At 37.7% G+C, this 14,032-nt stretch overlaps 1 protein-coding gene across 5 annotated transcripts in view; it reads left to right on the top strand.

Moving 5' to 3' along the window:
• Nucleotides 1-14,032, top strand: part of ELAVL1 (ELAV like RNA binding protein 1) — a 68,822-nt gene that overhangs the window by 2,326 nt on the left and 52,464 nt on the right. For 2 of the 5 annotated variants that reach the window (XM_074205007.1, XM_074205008.1), the window contains exon 2: nucleotides 8,533-8,674. The exons of 2 other annotated variants lie outside the window; for them this stretch is intronic. In XM_074205007.1, the coding sequence (XP_074061108.1) occupies nucleotides 8,543-8,674 (132 nt within the window). In that variant the 5' untranslated portion in view covers nucleotides 8,533-8,542. The remainder of the gene's footprint in view (nucleotides 1-8,532; nucleotides 8,675-14,032) is intronic. One more of the 5 variants, XM_074205009.1, reaches the window with a different exon arrangement.

The following is a 14,032-nucleotide window of genomic DNA, read 5'->3' as shown; positions in this document are numbered from 1 at the left end:
ATGCGCTGGGTTTAGGTTCAAATTCTGTCTCTGATATTTATTACTTGTGTCACCCTGACCAAGTCATATAATCTCTGGAGGCCTCAATGTCCTCATCTGTGAAATGAGAATGTTGGCCTCAATGGATTCTAAAGTCCTTTCTAGCTCTAGATTGGCATTCCTGTGCCTTGAACCCAGATTGCATTTCACTCTGCCATCATAATAAGATTAGGGGTCGAAGGGACTTTTGATTTTACAAAGGAAGAAACTGAGATTCAGACCACAATTCGAACATAGACTCCCTACAATCAAATTCAGGGTCCTTCTTAGTAAATACTGTACTTCCTTTTAATCTTTTTCTCTCTTGAGAAAATAAAGAAATGAACCCTGAAGGGAAATAATGATGTTTATTTCTTTGTACGATTCCTGCAAAGGTTTAAGGTCACAGAATTCCCTGTTAGTGGCCTTTTTACCAGTTCTTTTGAAGAACTATAAGAGCATGTTGGCAAATTTGGGAACATGTTATAAAATCTGTGCATCTGTTTTATGTCCAGCTCCTCACCAGAAGGTTGGTCACAGGGTATTGTTTTTTTTTTCACTTGTAGCAACCTATGAAGACCATATACTGTGGTGGAGAGGAGAAGTAAAGTGTCTTGGACAACTTCAAAAAAATCAGATACATAAAGCAGAATGTCTGTAGAGATGTATATATTCTATCTCACGTTTACATAGAGAAGGGATGTGTGTATGTGTGTGTGTGTATACATATATATATATATGTATATATATATGTATGTATATAGTGCTGTTTGAAGACATGCACGCACACATTCTTCCAAGTAGATGAATGCTTTTGGAGTTCTTAAAAAAAAAAGAAAGGAAACCATTTCTACTGGTAGACTGTTATTCAGATACTGATTGAGTCCCTGTTCTGTGTAGGGGACTATGCCAAGTACTTGAAGGAGATTCACTGCCAGGACTGAAGTGTGTGCTCACGGTGCCTTGCACTTGGGTACTTGATAAATACATTGAATTAAACTGAATTGGTGGGAGTATGCAGGTTGAATTGGCTAACAAAGGTCAGATGTGAGGAGACAGGCTTGAACTAGGGCAGTGACAAAATAAAAAAGAAGAGGCAGATCTAAGAAAATATATTTTAAAAGAAGAACTTAAGACTGTGTTTGGATATTTTTGGAGTAGAAAGACTGGACCTGAGAGGAAACCCCCATCACCAATGCCGATAATCAGATTTTCTCTAACATAAAGTGTCGGGGCTACTATAGGTTGTGACTTACCCATAGTCCTGTATTTAGTGTATGTTAAGTGCAGGCCTTTGCTTTAGTTCTTTCTGATTCCCAGGTTGATTCTTTCTCCATTAACCTATGCTGTCTGTCTCTCTCTCTTTCTCCCCCCTGACAGTTAATAAATGCTTTTTGAATTGAATTGGATATGCGTAGCAAAGGGTCAGGGAGGAGTCCAAGGTAGATCTGGTGTTTGAGTCTTGAGTGTTGAGACAAAATGGCCTTGGTAGGTTTGGGGGCAGGTGGGTGGGGAGTAGGTAATAGTTTTAGGCACATTGAACTTGAGATGATGGCCAAGCATCCACTTGGAAATGTAAGCAAAGGATTATGGCAATACATTCAGTTCCCTGCAATGCAGAAGGAGGGAAAGTGGACCAACATTTCCCTCACATGCTGTTTTGTGGAGAAAGCCTGTGGCTACCTTCTTTTTGCCACTAGGTGTCATATATGCATTAGTAAATGTATGTAAAGCCCTTAGTGCCATGTATGGGGATCAGATAAATGAGAGAATGAGAGATGGAAAGAGGGAAGAAGTTGCCATGGTAAAATGTTGAGACTGGCAAAATACTGATGGTTACAAAGTAGCACCACTTCTTAGATTTGTATACTGCCTTTTAGTTTGGAAAGGGTTTTCCCACACCTTATTGCATGAAATCCTTGTAGCAGCCCTCCCCAATGAGGTAGGCCCTCTGTTACCTATGTTTGCAGATGAGGAAACAGCCGTAGAGAATTGAAAATGTGACTTCCTCAAAATAATAGGGAGAGTAAGTGGTGGAGCTGGTATCAGAACCCAAATTTTCTGACTCCTGATGGAGTATTCCTCTTCTGTGTGACCTTTCTGTCCTTTTTATTTTTACTACTCTTTATACCACTGCAGTTTTCATCTGCTTTGTCTCCTGATACTTCCACTCCAAATGTTTTGGAAGAGAAGGAAAAACTCATCATATAAGTATCTAGATTTTAGGACTTAATTGCTGATCAAGAAAATTAGGCCAGCAAATATTTAATGAGTATTTGCTATTTAATTCAGGGAATATTTATTGAAGTCCTACTTTGTGAAAGACTATGTTCTAGATGCTGGTAGGAGTAGTGAAGGAAGAAGAATAAGAGATAGCATACTACAGTTGAAAGAACCCTGGCTTTGAAACTGGAGGATCTAAGTTCAAATCTAGCCTCTGCCACTGATTCACTGTGTGACCTTGATCAAGTGACTTCTCCACTCTGGGCCTCATAAAACAATGAACCTCTGGTTCTTTCCATCTTTATGATGCTCTCTTTTTGTTTTTGACATCTGTTAGGGGAGCTCTGACCTACAAGTGATAAGTTAAATGGCAATCTAGGATTAAAGTAACACTTCAACCTTCTTGTATTTTGAGCTCCATGAGGACAGATTGAATCTCACTTAATCTTTAGAACTCTCCTCCTTGTCCTCAGTAGATATTTAATAAATGCTTATTATTTTGACTTGAACAGGCATTACTGTATGTGTTGGTAGATTATACAGAAATTGTTATACCTGTTCAGAGAAGAACTAGGGAAGACATTTTGGGGAAAATGAAATTTGGACCAACTCTTATATGATGGATAAGATTTGAATGGAAGTGAGAGTGTACTCTCTCATAAAAACCTGGAAGTGGGTTGATTAGGGAGGTGGAATAGGACTCAAAAATGAATAGGATAATAACATTTGGAGCTGGAAGAGACTTTTAGAAATTAGTCCCTCTCATTATTCAGCTGAGAAAATTGAGGCCTAGAAAGGTAAAGTGACTTTACCTAATGAGGTCAGAGGTAGTAAGTAGAACTGGAATTTCACTGGTAATAAGTAGAACTGGAATTTCTCAAAACACCCTAAACCTAGTGTTCTTTGCACTCTACCAGGATGCTTCTAGGAGTATTTAGAAATTAGACTGAAAAGATAGATCAGGGCCAGATTGTGGACAGAGTACTGGACCTGGAGTCAGGACGATTTGGGTTCAATTCTTTCAAGTACTTACTAGCTGTGTGACCCTGGGCAAATTACTTAATTGCTGTGATCTTTAGTTTCTTCATTTGTAAAATGAGGATAATAATAGTATTTACTTCACAGGATTGTTGTGAATACTTTTTCAAATCTGTAAAGTACTATGCAAAGTTAGCAATTATTATTATTATTATCATCATCATCATCATCATCATCATCATCATCATGACTGAGGATTTGAACTTCATCCTTGGAATAAATGAATGAAAGTTCCATCAGAACTTTATGCAAGCTAGTGGGACTAGCTGATCAGTGCCTTGGGTAGAGTAACATTATTACCAAGGGTCGTGTGGTTTGGAGAGCCCATAAATAAGAAAGGTGACTGGGTTTAACAGTAGTACGGTTATGAAGAGATAAGGGCCTGACAATAGCAAGGCAGAGTAAGGTCAGATATAGCAAACCTTGTGAAAACAAGATTAAGAAGACTTTGAGGTTGACTGACCATGAAAAAAAAAAGATGACTCCCATGATTTTAAGCCTTTTAGGAGACTGGGGAAGAATGAAATCAGTAGCAGAAATAGGGTAGGGTAGTGAAGTGGTAGACGGAGAATTTGACAAGTTCTATTTTATGAGTTTAGTCTGTGATAGTGGTAGGATGTCCCAAATGGATTCCAGAAGACAGTTGGATATATGTAGCTTGAATCCAAAAGAGAGCTGACTTGGGGCTGGAAATACTGACTTGAGAAGCACCTCCTTGGAGGTTGAAGCCACATGAGAGGATGAATTCTCAAGTGAGTGTAGAGAAGAATAGGAGTATGGATATGAAACTTTGAGGAATGCCCACATTGAAGGGAAGGGAGGAGAAAAGGAGCCAGTGCATAAATATTTAGAAAAGTAGGAAGAAAATAAGGTGGTGGTCAGTGGCATGTTTTCAAGGAGATTATGGATGAAGAAGAGGCAATTAGAAAGTGATGACCATGAAAGGAATTTACAGAGCTCCCAAGAGATGGGCATCTGTATAAGGAAAAAAGCATGAAGTGAGGGCAATGGTGGTAGAAAGGCATTGGTACAGTAGCTAGAGGAGTTAGAAGGAAAAGTAAAAGATAAAAGAAGTAAAAAAAAATGTTTTAAGTTATAAGTTGGTCATTAGAGGTTTGGCAAACCTACTGTTTAATCCAACAGTGTATATATCTGGGACAGACAGTTCAAAGGATGAATTAGACCCAGAATGAAACAGTGGGAGAAAACTGGGCCTGAATTGCTTTCAGAAAGTTGTCAGAGCACTTTAATGACTCCCGCTTCTAGAAACAAAGATCTATCTTTTAAATATCTTTATTTCACCAATATTTTTTTACGGCACAAGCCCATGGAGCATGAGTTCTGAAGAATTTAAAATGACTGTCACACAGAGAGCTCTGGAAAGGAGTCTGGTGAGTGTGAGCAGACAGGAGGAAATAAGTACTGAGGAACTGAGAAGAACAGAAATAAAAAAGTCATTGAGGAAAATATATAACTGGAAGAAAAGATGGCCTGGACCCTGTGGCCAGGGTGAATCATGATAGGTGGACAGCTGCAGTGCTCTGTTTCTATCCTTACTGTATCAGGAGAAATTGGGAAAGGCTGGATTCCCCACGATAAACTTACAGAAAGGCATTGACAGGATTTGAGTAGGAAGGGCTAATGAGGATTTACATCATTGAAATGATCCCTCATATCAATGAGGTGACAATTTCTTTGAGTTTCTGAAAGTAGTAAGATGGAGGATTTATAGGCAAAAGGGAAGTGCCTGCTAATAATAATAATAGTTAATATTTATAAAGTGCATTCACATTGCCAAAATGCTTTACAAACATTTTATTCTTACGACTTTACTGAGAAAGGTAGGTGATTATTTTTATTTTACAGATGAGGAACTTGAGGCAGGCAGAGGGTGATTAACTTGCCTGGGGTCACACAGCTAATAAGTGTCTGAGTCTGGATTTAACTTCAAGCCTTCCTGACTCTACCGTACTACCTAGCTACCTTAATAGAGAGGGAGAATTCTTCCATAATTTCTAAGGTAATCATAGACAAAGTTAAAATAGCTTCTTTTTTTTCCTCAGGCAATTCTTTTAAGCATAGAATGACCAATTTCATATTTGGAGCTTGAGACTAGGAGAGACAGAATAGGCCCCTTTCTTCTTTTCTACATTTTTTATACATCCTCTGGCCTTTCTTTTCTGTTCCTTATAAAGCACAGCTCAGGTGCCACTTTTTACACCATATCCTTTTTTTTTGCCCCATCTATTACAGTGTAAACTCTTTGAGGGCAAGGACTGTTTCTTTTTTTTTGTTTGTTTGTTTTTTTGTATTTGTATCCTTAGTGCCTGACAGTGCTTTTGCACATGATAGATTCTTATGAAATAATTGCTAAGTTGAGAATAAATTTTTCTACATCTAGAATGAATATAAGCTGATATGAAAAAAATAGAATAACTTTCATTGATTAGTGTAGCATAAATGCTAATTTCCATTTAAAATAATTCCTCCAACAGCTTCTGAAATGTCTTCCCAAGTTAAGCTTCTGAAGCCTTGCTCTAATCTGGTTTTCTTCCTACCTCTGTAGTCATTCTAAATTGGGGTAGGAAACCTTTTTTTTTTTTTTTTTTGCCAAGGACCAAAACTTAAAAATTAGCCTACTATCTTTGGTCAAACAATTGATTCACCCCCCAAAAAAACTCCTAGATTTATTGAATTTCAAGCCCTACCTGCTGTTGCCCTGGCAGTTCCAGAGGGCCAGAGGTTCTGGACCCCTGTTCTAAATAAATTTGTTTTTTTGTCTAAGACCTCTATTCTCCTTATATATTTATGCCCTAGGTAAAGTAACTTTCTGCACCTGAGAATTTCTATAGGTAAAACAATGTCTGAAACTTTCTTTTAGCTCTTATCTACTAGTTCACTGATAGACTGTTTTCTGAATGTCTTAGGACCCAGCAAATTCCAGACATTCCCAGTGATGCCTAATATTTTCAGCACAGTTTTATTAGAAACTTTGAAAGTATACTTTGTTCTTCCAGTATATATATATATATGTGTGTGTGTATATATATATACACACACACATATATATATATTTATATATTCATTCAAGTTTCACTATTGTTTGAAAATAAAGCTTCAGCACCAGGACAGCACCATTTTGTAGAGTTCCCTGGAAAGAGAAGAACCAGGGTGGGGTTTTCTCATTGATTCAGGCTTAGGCTTTGCTCCTTCCAAGAATGGAAGGGAGTTCTCCACTGGCTCAGAAAATACAATGGGCATTTGTGCTCAGGTCCCTCAGTCCTAGTTTGGTTCTTTAAATCAGCATGTATTTATTTGGTTCCTACTGTATGTGAAGTATCATCCCAGGCACTATGGATGTAAGATAGTAAATACTACACTTCTCAAGGAATTTGAAACCTTATGATTCTAAATATGATCTAAATCACCAAACATTTATTAAGTACTCAATTTCTATCCTAGGTAATGAAAAACAGAGATAAAATAAAAAATTAAATGAACTGTATCAATGGGATTTACATTCAAATGAATTCTGACCTAAGATTGTAAGCCAGTTTCATGTGAGAGTTGAAGAATGTAAATTCCCAACTTTTCAACTGGCTTGTAAATCCAGAGCAGATGGGTTAAGCTCTCATTCACATTTTTGTGCTCATTATCCTTTTTTAATTTATCCAACATTATATATTTTGTGAAAAAAAGAATCCACTAATCTTTCTCACCTTTTCCTAAACTTGCCTTAACATCTCATTGAGTCATTCTTTCACCATTCAAATGCTCTTATCATAAGCTTTGTCAGATTCTATCTTTTTGTATCCCCACTTGTCAAAAAATATTTATTAAGTACCTGATATTTTAAAGACACTGTGCCAGGTATTGGGGAAAACAAAAGACAAAAATGGAACAGTCCCTAACTCTCAAGCAATTTCGTTTTAATAGAGACAACATTGTAGCAGTGCAAAGTAAATTTAAGAGAAAGAACCTTTACAATTCAGAAGGTGATGGGAAATCAGAAGGGAACAGGCTTTCCCTTAGTAAGAGGTATAAGAACCCAAGCATGGGAGGAAGCCAGAGATTCCAAGAGGTAAAGTTGAGGAGGGAGTACATTTTAGTGAGGGAGGAGTAAGGGAGCACCATGTATCATGAAGATAGAAAATCGAATGTGAAATTTGGGATCACTTTGGCTAGGTTATTTGAAGGGAAAGAATATCAAACAAATCTAGAAAAGTAGATAAGATCTGATAGAGATGGGGATTAAATTCGAGGCTCTGGAGTTTATCCTAGAGGCAACAGGGAACCAATGAAGATTTCAAGTATCATGTTTAGTTTGGTTCCTTAGAATATGAATTTGGCCACCATGGGGAGGACTGAAGAGAAATAAGTTTGTAAGAAAGCAGGCCAGTTAGCTGACTATTGTAATAATCTTGATGGATGTAAGAAATATTATAGATTAGATTCAATATGACTTGACAGTTGATTGGAAATGAAGATGAGAAAAGGGGAAGAGTCACAGATGAGTCCAAAGTTGTGACCTTGGTTATTATTATTGGAAGAATGAAAATGTTTGAGATAGTGATGGACATCTAGGTGGAAATGTCTAAGCAGGCAGTTGGTAAAGTGGAAGTGTAGAAATTAGTATCTGCTCTATAATTTTGGGAGTCATCTGTGTAGAAATAATTGGATTAAAATCACTGAGAGAAAAGAGCCCATAGAAGAGTTTTGGGAGATGCCCACATTTAACTAATAAGAGAAGGCTGGATGAGAGATACATAGACAGACAGACAGATAGATGGACGGTTAGACAGATAAGATAGATATAGATAGACGGATGGACCGACAGGCAAGCAGATAGACAGATGGCTAGACAGATTGATGGATGGATAATTTGCATGAAGTGCTTAATATATGCTTAAGAAATGGTGATCTGGCCAGCAACTCTATTGAAGAGAGTGAGGTGGGAGGGTCCTTGGAGAGTGGCATAGGGTGAGAGCTGGGGCTATTTGTAGGAAGTGGGGAAGAACTGCAGCAGCTGGAGAGTGAAGGGTGGAAAGCACTGGACCTGGGGTCAGGAGGATCTGAGTTCACATGGTGCTTCCCCCTGACCGTGTGACCTTGGACAAGTCCCTGAATCTCTGACGGGGATGATGAGAGCACCCAAATGACTTATTTGTGTAATACTTAGCACAGTGCCGGGCATGTCGTTGGTGCTTAATGAATGCTTGTTCCCTTTCCCTTTTACCCTCCTCAATGGCTAAGGAGATTGAAGATGAAAGACAATGAAGGCAATATTGAGAGAACGAGACCGAAGAAGAAAAAGGGGATGGGATCAAGGGCCCAAGTAGAGAGGGTGACCTTGACAGGAAGGACCACCTCTGCCCCAGAGTTTGAAGCAAAGCAGGTGAGAACGGGGGGTGACGTAGAGGGGTTCAAGGTGTGGAGAAGGGGAGACAGTTCATGATGGCCAGCTTTCTGTTTCCTCTGGGAAGGAATAATAATAATAATAATAATAATAATAATAATAATAATAATAATAATAATAACAGCTGGCATTTGTAGAGCACTTCATGGTTTACAAAGTGCTTCTGAGATATGACCTTGTTTTAACCCCAAAGTAACTTTCCTGGGAGGTTGGTATTGTTATTGTCCCCATATTATAGTTGAGGAGAGTCAGACAGAGTCTAGTAAGTGTGGGAGGTCACATTTGAATTTGGGTCTTTCTGACTCCAGACCCAGTGTCAGTGAAATGGGAGATGAGGTCAGAGGATCATAGATCCTTTGATGAGAATGAAAGGATAAGGAACACTAGAAGAAAGAAGAATTTAGAATAGGCACTGTGGGGAAGAATAAAAGGATGACCATGTAGCAGTGAGGACCCATTGGAGATTAAATCCCATTGGTTGGCAGTGGACCTAGTCTGGATGATGATGTGACTTTGTCTTGCAGATTTCAGCAGTGCTGGAATATCCTAGTAGTTTATTTTTAGAGTTTGGTTCTCTTCTCTTCACTTCTTTATTTGATGCAGATCCATGACTATGCCACTTTGATTGAAACCCTTTGCCAGATCTTCATATTTCCTTAACTGTGCTCATACACTTTTACTTTACTAACTCCTGTTGCATAACTTTCTCTCCATTCAGTTAACACTTTACCTAGATGGCTGCAATGAGTAGAGCATTGATCCTGAAGTCAGCAGGACCTCAAACATTTGTACTAGCTCATATGACCTTGGGCGAGTCACTTAACCCTGATTATCTTACATATAGGGCCATCTCCAGTTGTTCTGATTCATATTTGACCACTGGACCCAGATGGCTCCAGAGGAGAAAGTAAGGTTGGTGACCCAGCTCAGCAACCCCTCAATCAAGGCCAATTCATAAGCTTGTCATAATCTTTGAGAACAAAGAACAAACATCATTGCTAATATAAGTTAACTCTTAGGTATTCAATTTGTGCAAAGTACTGTATTTAGCCCTGGGGAGGGATAGTGTTTGGATGATACATGGTCCTTATTCTTATGATGCTCCTAGTCTAATAAGGGGATAAAATGCAAAAACAGATAACCATGATGGAGATGAAAAGCAAATTTCTGTTTGAAGTCTGATAGTGAAGATAGTTTTTGACTAAGGAGATCAGGAAAGGCTTCATGGAGAGGGTAGCATGTCAATTAGTTTTTAAAGTTTGAGTAGGAATTTAATACCCCAAAGGAAGTAGAAAAGACAGTGCAAGCTTGAGAACTAACAGTGGAGGTTAGAGAGCTGTATAATATATACATATTTGTGAGGGTCAGAGAATAGTTAAAACAGGAATTCTTAATCTTTTGTGTATCATAATTTCTTTGGCAGTTTGATAAACGTATGGACCCTTTTTCATAATATTTTTAAATGCATAAAATGCTCATGATTACAAAGATAACAGTTTTAAAATATGTTATCAAAATAGAAAGCAAATTTATAATTTAGGAATATGTTTTATTAACATGTTAAATAATATAATACATTTAAAATATAGGCAAGTTAAAGTTAAATTTTATTTTCTATATCATCAGTGTGTGTAGTGGTTGTTTAGGTTAAATAAGAACATTAAACTGGAGCAGTCTTTGACAGAATTACATCTTCAGTTGTGATGTCATATGACAGTATCACAGATACTTTGATTTTTATTGACAAAGACAAAATTAGGGACAGCTAGGTGGCGAAGTGGATAGAGCACTGGCCTTGGAGTCAGGAGGACCTGAATTCAAATCTGGCCTCAGACACTCAATACCTAGCTGTAGGACCTTGGGCAAATCACTGAATCCCTTTGCCTTGGAAAAAAACAAAAAACAAAACCAATAACAAAGAAGACAGTCACAAATATCACTAATATTATTGTAGTTTGTTACTTAAATAATGGAAGGAAATGCTAAATTTCAATGGGAATTTAGTAAAAGTAAAGATATAATATTTTTTCCCTTCTAGCTTCATGGACTCCCTAAAATCTAAGCATGGTTTTCCTGGGAGATCTATGGATACTATGTTAAGAACACCCAAGCTAGTAGACATTAGTAGAGTACCTCAGGAAAGTGAAATAAGTCTGATAATGTAGGATATTGCCAAGTTATGGAGGGTATTTTATTAAATGCTCTTAGTAACCGTTTCCTTCTTTCTTCCTTTCCCTCTCCTCCATTAAACTCTTATGACTGCTACTAGTTTCCACATTCTTGATCAATCAAATTAGCAAACATTATTAAATACAGGTGCTGGGCATACAGAGGCAAAAGTGAAGTCTCTGCCAAATTAAATTTCTATTTCAGTGTAATTGGTTTCTTCCTTTGCAGTTCTGTGTACTTTTATTTTATGCATTTGAAAATATTGTGAAAAGTAGCAATAGGCTTTCACCAGCAGAACTATGCCAAAGGGGTCCAGGGCATAAAACACAAAACAAAATAAGAACTTCTGGTTTAGAAAGAATAAGGATGGCATAGGAAAAGATTATAATAAAACTGTCCATTAACCATGTTTTTCAAAAGAGCAGTTCTGGTCATTATTTTTTATATCTTGAAAAAAACTTTATCTTGGAAATGTACTTTTGTGCTTCCTTTTGAATATGAGGGCATTTCTAGTATTTTATATTCAGACATTACAATGATGCAATTCTCCAAGTTCCCTATCCTGTAACCAGCAGATTGACAGAATTGCCTTTTAAATTTTCACATAATAATTAATAAATAGCTGCTGGTGATACTGAATTAATATAGGACCTTTTCTTTTGCTAAAAAGAACAAAAATGTGTTCATTCAGAGACAGACTGAATTTAGATTAAATTCCTTAGTACTTGTGAAATTTTCTTATATTTCTGCACTCATACCTTCCCTGGTATGATGGAAATGGAAATACCCTTTGAAGGAGAAGGAAACAAGGTAACAAACTGCTTTCCTGTTCCTTTCAATATTGCAGGTATCTATTGAACAGGTCTTACATACCCAGCATTACTAATTGCTACGTGGAGCACATTGACTTCTAGTAGTCTCCTGTCTTGAAGGGAGGAGAGGGTCAAGACCAATTCATACTTATTTGACTTGATTATAGATTTGTCTGATTAAGACTGCTTGAAGTGAGAAGAGTTCAGGGTTTAAGAGTCAGGGACCTTTGGCTTTGCTGCTGACTAACTGGTAGCACTGGGCAAGTCATAAAGCTCTCTGGATTTTGGTTTTCTGTGAAAGGAGTGTATGAATCTATAGAATTTTTGTGGTCCTTTCTAGTCCTAGATCTGTGATCCTGTGTTCTAGTTCAGGTCAATACAAAGTGACTTTATTTTTTTCCGTCATGAGAACTTTTCTCAAATATCAAAAAAGAGACTAGATCTTCATCTTTTGAAATATATTTTTTGAAAAATTAAAATTAAATCCAGTAACCCTTAATGAATAATTCCTCCCCCCCCTCCTTTTTTTTTTTAAGAAGAGAATATGACTTAATATACTGGTTAGAACCTAGCATTCCTTGGGGGTAAATAAGTGCTTGTTATTTTTAGAAGGGGTTTTTTTTTTTTACCCATAACCACTAATTTTTGTGTAATTGGTATATGGATTTATTTATTTTTTTTTTTTTTTTTAAAGAATAGGTCTCTCTATCTTGCCCAGGTTGGAAGTTCAAGGAATAGTATACTATTTTTTTTGTTCTATTCTGATTGACTGGGTTTCTTACTAAGGTCAGTTCACTTTTCATTAGTTAAAACAACAAGCATTTATTAATTGCTTACTATATATATGTCAGGTACTATGCTAAACACTGGGAAACAGACAAAATTGTAGCCCCCACTATTGAGGAGCTTATCTTCTGATAGGGTAGATAGCTTGTAAACAAATATGTACAGTAAGCAAGACCTGTCCAGAATAAATTGAAGATAATTTCAAAGGAAAGTCAGTAAGGTTAAGAAGGACTGGGAAAGGCTTCTTAAAGAAACTTGGGGAATCTGTGAAGCAGAAATGAGAGTTCCAGACATGGGAGACAACTGATGAAAATGTCCAGTCTAGTGTCTGCCTGGGTGACTGGGAGGTTGGTGGTACCCTTGCTAGTAATAGGGAATTTAAGAAGAGAAGAGGGCTGGGATAAAGATAATGAGTTTCATTTTTGACAGGTTGAGTGAAAGATGTCTAATAGAAAATTGGAGATTGGGGTTAGGAATTATCTATATAGAGATGATTGTTGAATTTGGGAACTGAAATTGGGAATTCAAACTCAACTGATGAGATTAAGTCAAATAGTAAAAAGAGAGAAGAGAGGAGAGCCTTGTGGGGCACTCACAGTCATCACCTGCAACCTAAATGAAGATCCCTGTTAAGAAGATTGAAAAGGACAGTTAGACAAATATGAAGAGAACCAGGAGAGAACGTTGTCTCGAAAACCTAGAGAGAAGAGGCTATCAAGGAGAAAAGGGTAGTTGATAGTGTCAAAGACTGTTAGAGAAGTCAAGAATGATATGGTTTGAGAAAGGGCCATTAGATTTAGAAACTAAGAAGTCATGGAGGGGAAAGAACAAAGATGGTGGAATAGTAGGAAGTACAGTGAGTTCTCCACAAAACTTCTCTAAACAGATCTAGATGGGAAAATCTAGAAAAAGTTACTGTAATTCATTTGTTCAGCCCAGCTCTGTACAGGGACATAAACAGGGAGGTTGGGAGACACAAGGAATGGGATTGGACCAGGAGCATGCTGCCTGTGTAGTATTCCAGTGCTTAGGGATAGGCCATGCTCCAGGGAAAGAGGCATATTGGGTTACACCCAAACCCATGCCAGGAAACTGATACAAGCTGACAACTTTGTCACATATTACCTAATTCTAACTGATAGATCAAGAGCAGATTGAGAAGAGTACACAGAGGTGATATTCTCAGGTAAGAAGACCCTGGACAGTGTTTTGAAAAAGGAGGAAGTTCAAAAACCAGCAGCAGTGGCATGGCACAGACCCCAGGAAAAGAGCAAGATCTCATTTCCAGCATCTAGTTCATCCTGCAGAGGAACAAGAAGGGCAGGAATCCCAGATCAAAGGGAAATCTACAATTCTACTCTGAAGCAACAGAGCTTTTCAGTTTTTGTATAGACCCAAACCTAACTCAGGAATTTGAAGAGGTCAGACCAGGAGGAAGAGGAAGCAATCAAACTTTACTCTGGATCAAACCCCTTTGAGAGCACTGAAAGCTTCTCAGTCCCTGGCCTTAACTGTCCTCAAGATCTTGAATTAACACAATAGTCAATCCACAAGAAACCATCCAGGAGTG

This window comes from Macrotis lagotis, chromosome X (assembly GCF_037893015.1).
Source record: "Macrotis lagotis isolate mMagLag1 chromosome X, bilby.v1.9.chrom.fasta, whole genome shotgun sequence".
Taxonomy (NCBI): Eukaryota; Metazoa; Chordata; class Mammalia; order Peramelemorphia; family Peramelidae; genus Macrotis; species Macrotis lagotis.
Note: the sequence above shows the minus strand (reverse complement) of the source record. Positions and strands in the feature narration are given on the sequence as shown.